This window comes from Scomber japonicus, chromosome 4, assembly GCF_027409825.1.
Source record: "Scomber japonicus isolate fScoJap1 chromosome 4, fScoJap1.pri, whole genome shotgun sequence".
Taxonomy (NCBI): Eukaryota; Metazoa; Chordata; class Actinopteri; order Scombriformes; family Scombridae; genus Scomber; species Scomber japonicus.
The window spans coordinates 8,602,335-8,616,449 of record NC_070581.1 but is presented as its reverse complement, the minus strand read 5'-3'; the positions used below and the strand labels follow the sequence as shown (position 1 = coordinate 8,616,449).

Below are 14,115 nucleotides of genomic sequence, written 5' to 3'. Positions count from 1 at the left end.
AGTGGAATTTATGTTTGGTACAGCATGGAGGAAAAAAAACACCCAGTATACAGTACCAATAGCACAACATAAAGGTAAGCATATTACACAATAAATAAAAATACTGAAAATATCCATTTTTTTCCATCTAAAATTGAAATGAAAGTTAACAATAGCTGGAGCTTTGACACAGTCACATATGGCAATAGACTCAAATAATTAAAGGTACCCTATGAATGTTTTTTTAAAGCATGTTTACATTGGCTGGTAGTCTTTCACTGGTGGATTCTTGACTGTCTTGGTATGTTACTGTCTGTCACCAACTGTCAATTGTAGGTGGGAGATTGCAGAATGCATTCCCATGAAATTTGGTACAGACAGCACCAGTACAGTCGATGGTCTCCAGAGGATGAACCATGTAGATGTTGGTGATCCCTTGATTTTTCCTCAGGTGGCACCATGAGGTTGATATTTGTGGTTCAGAGTCAAATATCTTAACAAATACTCCCCTGAAGTGGCGGCGGTTTCAGTTCAAAATCCTAAATCAGCCCCAATACTTGGGTTCACGATCAAATACCTGGAAAACTAACCCCATGACATTTCCATTGGCTTCAGCTATATTTTACTCTCCAGGGCTAATTAGCAAATCCTACCATGCTAACAAGATAAACTGAAGATGGTGTAAAATTCCCAGCTAAACATCAGCACGTGCTGACAGTGAGGACGCTTATCTGCTGACATTAGCATTTAGCTCAAAGCACCACTGTTTCTTGCAGACTGTAGCGTGGCTTCAGACTCAAACCACAATATTTCCTTAACCTCAACAAAGCCATTTTTGTGCATAAATCGGACCAAGTGAGAACCATAGCAGCATCAGATGAGAAAACAGTCATGTGAATATTTTTTGTAATGGTTTGGAAATGGATGACTTATGAATTGTTGGAACAGAAAAGGGAGGCAAAACGACTTCCTTTTCTATTTAGTTTGGAGGATTTGTACTGTATTACCTGTGTCATTTTGCATCACATTCAGTGTTCATGCATGCATGAATGTATGCATTACACAACATCCCTCTATACATCCTGCTTCACCTGTTTGTCTTCTTCTGCTCCATACAGAAAAGCTAGCGAAGACTGTATATAGTACCTTTGATGTTATATGTCTAAAATAACCCTGACAAACAGCAACGGGTACATCTTTTACATCAGCTGTCATAGCTGAAACATCTTGCTATACCGGATAACTGCTCATAGGACCATGAAGTATCTGGCACTCCAGCAGACAGAGTTTTACTTTCAATTGAGAACGGCTAGGAGCATTCAAAAGCTCCAAAATCTCAAGAATTGAACTAGCAGCTATGGTATTGATAAATGACTCCATCCACCCCCCCACAGGTTATTGCAGTCAGGTTTTGAGCATGCCGCTTGTTCCCTTTAACAACTGCTTATTAGTTCCTCCTCATATACTCACACACACACACACTCACAGACACTCTAAAGTTGACCCGGAGGGGAGGAAATTGAATTAGCAGGGTGTAATGCAGCTCCTTGTGTGTGTAATCAGAGCAGGCTCAGAATACAGGGCCATTGTAAGTCACTGTGGTCGGAGCCCGAGGAGCCAGCGACCGCTGGGGGAAGCTGTCCTTATCACTAGATATGATTACAGCTGGGGGAATGTGTGTGTGTATGTGTGTGTGTATGTGTGGGTGGTGGTGAGATTTGTGTGGGAGTCATGGCTGACTGACTGCGCGGGGGGAATGTGCATCTACACGCTCGTGATGGCGCACCAGTTAGTATGACATTAACTTTTAATGAAAAAGCTCTTGAACTCAGGAGCTATGGTGCAGGTTGTACGTTTTTGCATTTGATGTTGCACTTAGGAAAAATAACACAGACACTTGTAACCTTTATCGCCAGCAACCCTTTAGAATTTGGGGATTTTATTAATCCTGTGGTACCAACAAAAAAAAAAAAAAAAGAAGTTTGTTCTTACAGTCGTTTCCACTGTCATTGTTGAGTGCAGACTGCAGGCTGTGTTTTCCACGGTGGATGTCATTGTTTTTCACTGTCTGTTAATTATTTTTGTGCTGGTATTTTGCCTCCTCCTGATATAGTGTTTCCTGCTATTGTCTTTTCTACCAGGCTGGCTGCCTCTGGACTCCAGCCAGCCGGTCCCTCCTACCTTAAAATACACACATACATACACACACACACACACACACACACACACACACACACACACTACAACACACACTGCTACAACACCCACACACATCCATGATCATGAACACACATTCACTCCGGTCTCGCTCTGCTCTCCCTTCCTCCCTTTTGGCACTTGAGAGAAAACACAAGAAGTCAGTGATACGGCAAACTAACTCTGTGTGTGTGTGTGTGTGTGTGTGTGTGTGTGTGTGTGTGTGTGTATGTGTGTGTGTATGTGTGAGGGAGGGAGAGAGTCCACCAGTCAGCTCAGAGGGGTTAATCTCTCTCTCTCTCTCTCTCTCACTCTCTCTCTCTCTCTCTACCTCGATTTCTCCCTCCCTCCCTCTGTTGCCTTTTGTTGCGGCCCCTCACTTTCTCAACACTTGGACAGAGGGAACTGATACTGTGCCTGCATGTGTGTTATGTGTGTGTATGTGTATATGTGTGTGTGTGTGTGTGTAGTTTTGGGTGTCCTCTTCGCCGCTCTCGATCTCTCTCTGGACTGAACTGTACGAGAACATGAGTGACGGGACTTTCTGACAACACTCCTCATGCTGAATGTTCACACAACAGACTGGTAAGTCGTCACTCTGATGTGCAATTTCATGTTGAGTGTGTTTGGGTTGCAGAGGGATTAGTGTGTGTGAATGTCATTTTGAGTGTGTGTGTGTGTGTGTGAGGAGGGGAAATACTGTCTGGAATGCAACAGGTCATTTGTTTGAGCTCAAATGACACGTTTTCAAGATGTGGAGAAACGTTGCAAAAGACACTTCTCCTATCTTCCTCCTGTCTTCCTCTCCTTACTCCACTCTCTCTCTCTGTCTCTCTCTCTCTCTGTCTCTCTCTCTCCATTTCTCTCTCTGCCCGGCCCAAGTTACTCAAGTTACCGGCTTCCTCCTGTTGTTATGAGCCCCGTGGTTTCTCTGCAGCACTCCGAGGGCGCTCCCACGCTCTCCCAAAGAGAAATAAAGGAAGGAAAACAGCGATAACCATTTCAGAGCCACAAAAGAAGTGGGAGAAGCATGCTCGGTTCTGCCCCACGTCTTCTTCTTCTAGACAACTAGATGCATGCTTTTGTCCCTTTAACACAGAGCAACTTAGAAAAAAGAAGAAAAAGAAAAAAAAAACGCCTCTGCCTTTTTTGCATGTCTGGTTGGCTACTTTTTTTTTTGTTTTGTTTTGTTGTTGTTCTCTGGACAAAAGTTTTCTCTTTTCTTTGGAGGTGGTGGGGTGGCTGAGGTGGTGAGAAAATTGGAAACAGAGCCACCCACAGTGGAAGTGAGTCAGCCCAGCATTTAGTGGTGTGTTGACTTTGGAAATGGCCGGGATTCGGGGGTGTGTGTTGGGGTGGGGAGGGGGAATTGGGGGGAGTGTGGGGGGGGCAGTGTGTGCAGATGAAATTGTCAGAAGAAGGAAAAAACAGAAAGTGTCAATTTGTTCATATTTGCTGCTGAGTGTGCTTCAATCTCTGCAAAGTGTTTTTTTTTTAATGTGGTGGTGACTTGAGTTGAGGAGGAGAGAAAAGGAGAGGAAAGGAGAGGAGAGGAAAGGAAAGGAGAGGAGGGGAAAGGAGAGGAGAGGAAAGGAGAGGAGAGGTAGAAGCCAGAGGCTGTTTATAAAGGGAGGGAGCGGCTTGTGTCCATCTGGGACAATCCCAAGTGCTGAAAGCTTCCCCACCCTGATCCCAAACATCTCTTTTCCCCCCCTCTCTTCTCTCCCTCTGACTCTCTTGTTGTCTCTCCCTTGCTCCTTTACAATAAGGTGCAAGTGATTCAAAATCTGATTGCAGCCTGCAAAACGAATCCAACTTGTTGCTCTCGCTGCTTGTTTCATTTACTTTCTACGTCTTTCATTTCTTTCTCTCTTTTTTTTTGTTACTCTTTTCCTGACAACCTCTGTCATTTTCTGGCTCTCTCCTCTTCTCCCCTTGCCTGCAGCTGATCTGTATTTGCCAACATGCTACATGCAGTTGCTCCTAACAACATGAAAAACACAGCTCAAGAGTTTGGGGCCACTTGACAGTGATTTACGGACGGCCCGACACCTTCTCTATTCCCTCTTTTCATCCATGTTTGCTTCTCATAATCCTACTGGAGGTGCTGATGATGTCAGTAAATGGGAGACTAAATTTCCGGAGCGATTTGTCTTTCGGCTTGCATGCGCTGCTACACAAAGCGTTCTTTGATGTTTTACAAGCTTGGATATAGGCTACTGTATGCATGTTACAGCTTTGTTTCTTTGCTGTGTAATGATTAATATTAACTTGTAATACCCAGCAGCCAAATGCTACTGTATTCTCCCAGACAGCTGAAGGCAGAGATCACATTTAAATAAACTAATCTTTAACTAGATCTATACATCACCATAAATACTCTGCAGGCTTGCACGGAGACATTTTACACATGTTCTCCTCATCAACATCCTCCTTTGATCATGATTTACTGATTTCTTTGTATTAATTCTACCAGACAGACCCTAAAAAAAAAAAAAAAAAAACCCATTGGACACACACACACACATCCTTATCTGCCTCCTCAGTCCTTTTCCCTTTGTCTAAGCCTGCTTTGACCACCCTCCTTCTCCTCTTCCTCCTCCTCTTCCTCTTCCCTCCCTCCCTCTGCGCTGCCTGTGTATCCAGCGATAAGGGGACAGCGACGGTAGCACTTCCCCTTCGCCACAGGAAGCAGGAAGTGTTGATTTCCACCGCAGCCTCTCCGGGCAAACTTTGCTCTCAATCTGCTGGGATCCTCATCACTCGCACACACGTGCACGCACACGCTCGAATGCACGTGGCACACACACATACACACACACACACACACACACACACACACACACACACACACACACATACACACAGACAGGATAAAGACATAGAAATGCATGTGTTCTCTCTCTCTCTCTCTCTGTGTGTTTGTGTGTGTGTGTGTGTGTGTCACCTGTCTGCATACAATGACTCCACTATATCTTTATTTTACCTCTGCCTGATGGTTTTCATGGGAAACCACCTGGGAACCAGCAAACTCTGCCCCTCTTTGACCTCAGGGGTTGGCTCACAGGTCAGAGGATGATTGGCTAATTATTCCTCTAATCACAGCAAATGTTTGGTTATCTCCCTCTTTGGCCACGCGGGCCGGGGGTGGCGCTGTTGAGCTTAAAAAAACACAAACAACCATTCATCAACTAATGGATTCCAGTTATACTGCAGAGTGGGAGGGCTGGGTGTGTGTGTGTGTGTGTGTGTGTGTGTGTGTGTGTGTGTGTGTGTGAGAGAGAGAGAGAGAGAGAGAGAGAGAGAGAGAGAGAGAGAGAGAGAGAGAGAGGCTGACATGAAGAGAAAGTGGGGGAGGACAAAGAGAAGGGCGTCTGAGGGCACGAAAAGATACCTGATGAATTTTTTCCAAAGAGAGAGAGACTTCTGTTTGTTGTCAAGTTAAGACTTTTATAATTGTCACGGTGGTTTCCATGATTGTGGCTTTCAGGTTCACACTGCCAAAGAAGTGACATAAGCTTTACTTCTCTTTGGAATTTGTTTGTAACAGCGTTTGCAGTATCCTGAAACAAGGCACAAAAAAAAAAACGGTTGAACACTCGAGTAGTATTGAGAAAATGACTTTTGATTCAGGCCGACAAATTATTTCCAACTCAGATTTTTTTCACTCGGTCAAAAATAGAGTCCAAGAATATTATTTTGCAGCACGTTAATGCTCGTAAAACAAGTGGGGTTTCGGTGAATGTGTCTAAAAGTTAAAAAAAGACACTATATATCATTTTTCTCGACACTTCTCTTTTGTTTCTTTCTTTGAGGTTTGCGGCATCTATGCATTTCTAAAAAAGAAATACAAGGAAATAAAACCACTCAAAAAATAGGTCAAAATAATGCGTGCAGTCCTGTATCACTGACCAGATATGCAATACATTTATAGTTCATGTATACCACAAACTATAAATGTACAGTAAGTTAAATGTATTTATATCAGAGTGTGATGTGATGGTCTCTCACTTCTCAAATGGTAATTTGTACTTTGTACTGATATAGGCTTAGGCTAGTTACTATATAAAAGTGTGCCTGGGTATATTTATAATACAGTCTTATTATAAACTTGGCACTTGTGAACATTTTTTTATTTTTTTAATGATGTTGGGAGATCATATGACAGCTAATCAAGCTCATGATGGACAGGTGTTGGCATGGCAACTTAAGCAACAAAAGGCCAAGAAGTTGGATCATTTTTAGTGGTTTAAAATGTAATCACATACCAATATTCTACCATTATTTCAACAAGTCTTGAATTATTTCAGGGGATTATTATTTAGTATTTCAGATATTTGTTTCTATTATTTCAGAGAATTTCATTTGTTCTCATTAAAACTGCATTTTGTTTAACCACAAATCTTTTATTTCAATGTACACTGTAAAGGTTTCTCCTAGTGTGTATTTAATCTAATTGTAATGGCTTAATATCCCAAATGAGTAAATATTTCCTTATTATTATTATAAAGAGATTAAGAAGAGAACATAGAGGATATGGGTGGAGAAGGGTTGGAAGTATTTTGAATTGGAGCAGACAAAACAATTAAGAGAAAAAAGGAAGGAGAGAAAATATAAAAAGTGACACCTATTAAGTATGATGGAGGAGTTATAGCAAAGAGGCCGATGCAAAATTGAGAAAGAATGAAAAGATTTGGGGGCGATTAGGAAACGTTAGAGATGTAAGTTAAACTATGAGCGGGTCAGAGGTCAAGAGGGGTGAGGAGGTCACTGTGGGCCCAGCAGCTCTACTTAGAACAGGATATCCTGCGAGGAAAACCCATCTGTCTCTCTCTTTCTCTCTCTCATTCTGCCTCTTAAATTCTCACCGAGGGCGCTGCGGAGAAGAGAGGTGTAACCTTTCACTGAAAACACCAGAGAAAACACAAAGTTCCCAGCTGAGAAGCTTTCATCAATCATCGGTGACAGAGACAGATAGCAGATATGCACGCCCGATGTGTCTTTTATCCGACAGAGCGAGCGTGTGAAGTGTTTTATAGTGTGTGATGATAGCTGTGCAGTGTTTCCATCCTGCCCTGTGCTGCTGTTTGTTGCTGTTTTAATGCGCTCGCTGCAATGGCTTTACCAGCCAAGATAAATTTCCCTGCTGGGACAATAAAGTTGTTCTTACTGTAATCTTATCTTAGTCAGACAGACAGTGTGTGTAAATTATGAAATGTTCCCCCTACTATTTGAATTATACTCAAGCTTAAGGTTAATATCAGCATGATGGACCCTGGAATAACAATGTCATCCAGCTGTGGGTTTCAAAACGATTGAAAAAAAAAAAAGAAGAAAGTATCCTTTGTGTGAGATATTAAACACTACAATAAGAATAATACAGATATGGCATCAAATACTGTTCACATACTGTTCAGGTTTGGATGATAGAATTGCCCAAACTTGTTTCCTTCACTACTGCTGAAGTGTCTTTGGGCAAGCCAGCTCCTTCCTGACCCCTGACCCTTACTGCAGAGGAGAAACACACACACACACACACACACACACACACACACACACACACACACACACACACACACACACACACACACACACGCAGGCGCATACAAAAAGACAATCTGCTGTACAGCTTGTTTATGTGTAGGAGAACAAATAGAGCAGATAGAGCTTTGCGTCAAACTGAAGCATTTCCTTTACCTTTCCCCTTAATTGTGAGGCTCTTCTAAGAAAACTGTGCTGTGATCTGTCAAGTATAAAAAAAAAAAAAAAAAATGAAAACAAATAGAAAATGAACACCAGAAACATAAGACACATCATGATTTGAATAAGCTTGTGTTGCCACCGTTGGCCCAAACATACAGTAGAAGAATAATTCAGGCTTATTAACAAGCTTTAGGGTCTAATTTCATAGTTTTGGTCATCATTCTTATTCTCCATAAGAACTTAACAACTCATCTGGTGGCCTAGGAACACGTTTCTTTCCCCTTCAGAGTTTGTTGTGGTGACTTTGACGCATTCACAGATCTCTACGATTACTCTAGCGAGCACGTTGTTATTGTAACCAAAAGAAATGATAGCACAAAACCAAGCACATAAGGCCAAAGTTATAATAAATCAGAAGGATCTCCTCTAGCAGACGCACAGAGGAACACATTCACTCCCACACGCTTTGTATATTTTACAAAGACTGCAATTACATTTGTTTGAAAATCTCCAACCTTGCAGGATGACAGGTTACTAAAACTGTCCAGTAAACACACTAGCTTGTGAGTCAATGTGACTTTTTGTTTAGAAGTAGCTGCTTCACTTGTAATCGGGTATTTTTAAGCAAAACAAACCCCCGAACAAATTTGCCACCACGGTTCGTACCGAAGCAAAATATATGTAGGTGTGCCTGCGTCTTAAAAAAAAAAAAAAAAAAAAAAAATAGTGAAAAAGATGCAGGGGGAATTTAGGCTGAGCATGTTACCAATTATTTCATTTCCTCTTAAATTAGCTTCTTTTAAACACGAGAGAGAAGAAAAAGTGCTTTTTAAATACCAGCTTTGCTTCGGTTTTTTTTCACCATTTTAACAACATTCTCGAGACCTTTCTCATCGGCTCGACGCGTCCGACTAAATATCAACCCGCTTAATGTTTTTCTTCCTTTTTAGAACCCTTTTTTTTATGTTTTTCCCCCCTTGTGCAACAATTAAGCCAAAAATATTCACAACTCTCTTCATACACTCATATACTCAGTCTCATATTCTCACATTCAAGTGGGTGATATTTTCCGTATGGGAACATTAACTTCTTTTTCCCTACCGATGGTTTATAGTGACACAAGTGATAGACAGAGAGAAACAGAGAAAAAGAGAGAAAGAGAGAGAGAGAGAGAGAGAAAGAATGAGCAAGGGATTGAAAGCGAGAGATGGAGAATGAGTGTAGAGCTATTTTTGGCCTGTCTGGGTGTTTCCTACACACACACACACGCATCTTAGCTTGTTGTTGTTCAGAATGGTGGGTGTTAAAAGGCTGAGTTTTGATTTGATTTGATTTGACTGTGCATTGTGAGGGCTTGTATGTATGCATGTGTGTGTGTGTGTGTGTGTGTGTTTGTGTCTGTGTGTGTGTGTGCGCGCACGTCGTCGATATCCCTGGGATTTTCCTGTGGTTGCTATGGTTTCTTGCCGTGTTTTGAACAACTCGCCATAACTCCAAACATCCTTTGACCTCAGTTCACTTTCAATTTAACCAGATCAAACGTCCAGAAGAGGCTGTAACTCATCCGGAAATGACCATCTTCCTATCCTGAGACTCTCAATCATTTCAATTTAAGACCTCCGTGTTTGCTGCAGTGTTTCTGTACTTATAGGAAGATTCCCCGAGATCTCCTCACAATCAAATACTGTCAACACTGTTTTCTGCCAGTGGAGGGGGGTGTGTGTGGGGGGGGGGGGGGGGTGTGGGGGGGACTTCCTTTTTTAAACCTATTCAGTTTCATTTCTGTTATTTACTCTATGCAGAATATTGGAATTTGTAATATTGCTTGTGAAATTGAATTGAACAATCAGTTGTTCTACTTGCCACTGAATAAAAGTCTCATAGCTTCCTGGTTAGTGATGAGTGCACATATGACACCGTTGCTCTGTTGTGGAAAGCGTCTGTCAGCAGTCCATTGTGTTCCTGTGGACTACACATGTCACCAGTACGCTCTCTCTCTCTCTCTCACACACACACACACACACACACACACATACACTCATATATACACACCATGGAAACATTTCAAACATACTAGTGTTTCTTGTGTGCTTTCTGTTGGGGAATGTATGACCGTGTCTTACTTGTGTTTCCATGTATTGTCTGTGCTGATATACGAGTGGGATGTATGTATTTATTTGACGTAAGCCACTTTCATGACAGATGTTGGGTCAGAGCTTCAATTTAAAATGCTAAAACTGATCAAAACCTGATCAAGATTTAAAAAAAAAAAAAAAAAAAAAAAAGACCTAACAACACACTTGGAACTGGAAAAACTAAATATTGTAAAATAAAATATTATATCTTTTCAAGTTTTCATGCTGGCTAATAAACAACCTTTTCTTTTTATTTCTAGGCGGATTATTTTATCAGAATTATGTTTTGTAAATTTCCCCAACGTGGGACTGATCAAGTAGCGTCTTATCTTAAATATGCCATTTAAATGTAGATCAAAGCCGTCATGATCAATGTCTTTGTGTTAAACAATGGATAATATGACTACTTTTATGTGGAGGGGACCGCTCAATGTGACAAAGCCACAGAAAAGTAACAACTGACTGTGCAGTTCCCGTCTATGAGGTGTTTTAACGCCTTGACGCTGACTGTTATGGCTGTTAAAAGTAGATTTCAGTTATGGCAATCTCTAGCCCAGACATTACCAAACCAAATATAATTTATACATTCATAATAATTTTTTTTTAAAGTTTGACATTAAAACACATGCTGAAAAATTCAAATTCTGCTCTTAGCTTTGTAGGTCAGTACTGTAACTTTCTTTAAAGTGAGTTGAGTGTGTGGAGGCTAAATGTGTAATTGACTGCTTTAAATAGCCTTCTTCTAGCCTTCACGGTTATCTTCCATGAAGCCCGAGCGTCACACACGATTTGAGTGTGTACGTACTGATGTGCAAAGTCTCTGTCTGTCTGTATCTCATGATTATCAACTGACTGCCACAAGACTGAATCAGACTCTCGCCAAAGGAGCCGTCACACACACACACACACACGGAAAGTGAATATTTTCTGTAGAATACTGCAGGTGTGAAGTTGAAGTTACTGGCACTGAAACTCAGAAGAAAAGTCAGCTGCATTTAGAAACCCTAACTGACCACACCCTTGATACTCTCCTTCTCTCTCTCTCTCTCTTTTCTCTCTCTTTCTCTCCACACACACACATGAAGTATGTAAACACACACAAACACATGGTAGCGTGCATAGGAATATCCGCATGCACAAAAATAAAAAAAAACACACAAATACAGCTCAAGTTTTTCCTCCCAAATATTTTCCAGCCTTATTATTTTCATCGTCTTTGTTCTTGTGTTTACTCAGCCCACTAAAGATAATAAGTCTTTTCCTCCATGCACCCCCCCTCCCCCCTCCCCCCTCCCTCCACCCCTCCTCATATTTCTCTCTGCCTTCATCTTCCCGTCTCCTTCTTTCTATCTTCATCTCGCTCTGGATTCCCCGCTTTCCTCCCTCTTCCTCCTCCTCCTCCTCCTCCTCCTCCCTCCTCCTCTTCTTCTTCGGCTTTTCTTTCTTTCCCATCGTCCTCTTCTGTTTCTCCCCCTCTTCTCCGCTCCTTCCTTTTTCTTCTCATGCAGCATTCCTTACATTCCTGTTGGCTTCTTAAGGGGAAGGACCCCGCTGGCAGACCAAGGCCAAACATTATTACAGTGCTCTCGGCCTCTCTCTCTCTCTCTCTCTCTCTCTCTCTCTCTCTCTCTCTCTCTCCCTCTCTCCCCCCCTCTCTCTCTCTCTCTCTCTCTCTCTCCTATCTTCTTTCCTTTTCTTACAGATTCTATCTCCCCGTTCACCTTCTCTCACTCACTTTCTGACTTTTGGCTCCCCTTTCTAATCCTTCCCCTTCCATAATTTCTTCTTCTCTAAATCCTCTATCCCTGCTAATGCTATTTAACAGATAGCGGCTGCTTGTACTTTAACTCTGTTAAAACAGCTTACTGAGACCACTGTGTTTCATAATTAGTGGAAATAAGGGTCATACCCTTCCCTGTTGCGTAAAACAGGCTCATTCATGTTTATACAAGCATGTGCTGTGTTTTTTAACAACTACAGACTGTCGACACATGGCAGATAAAATATCAGACACACAAATGTTCACAGAAAAAGCTCAGCACTCAACCAAAGGACCCAACACACACTCATATCCAGGCAGCCAGGCAACTCTCTTAATGAAGTGGGTGATACGGTTTGAGTGCGTATGTATCTGGCCTTGTCATTGAATGCGTCATAAATTAAGTTAAATGCGCATAATTAAATTTTATTTGACAGTAAATTTCCTTTAGATTTCCAGAATTGTGTTCAAATTCCTGTTTTTATTACCTCATTATGTCAGACAAAGAGATACTGCGTCACTGAGGATGATTAAAACAACAGACACGGATTGTAAATCAAATTAATTTAAGCCAGCTGCTTTAATATGATGTGCAGTTTACTATAATAGAGACTTTTTTATTTAAGGGAACAGAAAAGAGGAACAATGGTTGGATTTCTTGTTTTCTTATTTAATGATCTCAAGTCGACACTAGGAATGCATGTGTACATTTGTGTCACGCGTACAGCTTTTGGCACTTGACAGTTTTCCTCCTGGCTCTGTACAGATGATGAGGTTTGATCCCCAGCTACGAACCATTAATTTCTCGACTCCCACCCTGGGCGTTCTGACAGCCCTCACCTATTTGTTTAACTGTCATCCTGTGAGGATCTCAGTTGAGTATAGCGTACAGTTTTTTGTTTTTGAAAGATCACTTATTGTGTCAAACGCTTTTATTGTAGCCTAGCAGGAGCACATCTTTGCAGGTGGGAGGCAACTAGCACACAGTTGACCACATCCTGCCCCAAATAGTACTGACAAAAAGCTACATACGTCAGACTGACTGTTTTTAACGGTGTCGTTTCTGTATAATTTACATCTAACGTTTGACTGATCATGTGTCTAAAAAACTGATAACGATAGCACTCATTTTACACTGAAACTGTGTTGACTTGACCGTGTTGAATTAGCAGTGATTTCTGTTGGTATTTGCAGAGGACAACAAGGCTGGTCAGTGTTAGATTCTTCATAAAAAGCCATTATTGGCCACATACTGTATTTGGGCTAACCACTTTTTTAGGATAAAACCATTTTGCAGTTACTTCATACAGTTACATTCATCATGTGGAGGCTTTTACAATCTTTTGAAGAGCATTTTTGTGTTTAAAGTCTCAGTAATGAGAGGATAAAACACTCAATTAGGCACCAGTTCTGTAAAGGAAAGTGCTCTTTAGATAGATGTTTCTGGAAAATACCAGTGCCAGTACAAGTGACCAGTGCTGGACCATGTGTATGTGTGTGTATGTATGCATATATGTGTGTGTGTGTGTGTGTGTGTGTGTGCGCATCAGTGTGTGTGTGTGTGTGTGTGCATGTGTGTATTCCTCTCTCCCTGTGGGCGGTTGCCTGCTGTGCTGCTTTTCTGTCACCCTGTGGTTTTGTTATTTTCAGCTTGAAACCGGATGTGATTCAGACTGTATGGTAGATTGTGTAATTGAATGGACTAACCACATACACACATGCACATAGACACTCACACACATGCACATATGTGCTTACATACACACTTAAAGTCAACGTGCATAGACACTTGAAGCAATCACAAACACACCGAACACACACATACAGAAAACTCAAACGCACACACACACACACACACACACACACACACACACACACACACACACACACACATACACACACACAGTTATGTCGCTCTATACACCCACACAAAGGGTTTCTGGGAACGGTGTTGGGTTCCCCCCGTTCAAAGAGGCACCCGAGGGTGCGCGAGCGGACGATGCAGCACCACCAGAGGTAGACAGATGCACGCTTCTTGGTTTCAATATTGGTCTGAAACATCAGTTGTTGACCTGGCTGACGCTGAGATCGGAAAAAAGGATAAAACACACACACGCACGCACACGCTTGTGCTTTGTGGAAACAAAAGAACGGTTAAAAGCGGGGAAAACACTGAGAAGTGCTGAAACTCATAATAAATGTCAATTTCTGCCTGAAGAATTAACAAGTGTATGATGCAGGTATTATAAGGAACAAATAATGAGAACAAACTGAGAAAAAAGTAACTAAAGACAAAACAAACAATACAATATGCTCCACTGATGCTACATATAGGCTTCTTTT

General features: G+C 41.6%; 1 protein-coding gene across 1 annotated transcript in view; it reads left to right on the top strand.

Annotated features, from left to right (window-relative positions):
- The first annotated feature begins 2,631 nt into the window (after nt 1-2,631).
- Nucleotides 2,632-14,115, top strand: part of hdac7a (histone deacetylase 7a) — a 55,392-nt gene continuing 43,908 nt past the window's right edge. Inside the window, exon 1 of the mRNA XM_053318247.1 lies at nt 2,632-2,760. Within this exon, the coding sequence (XP_053174222.1) occupies nt 2,742-2,760 (19 nt within the window). The 5' untranslated portion in view covers nt 2,632-2,741. The remainder of the gene's footprint in view (nt 2,761-14,115) is intronic.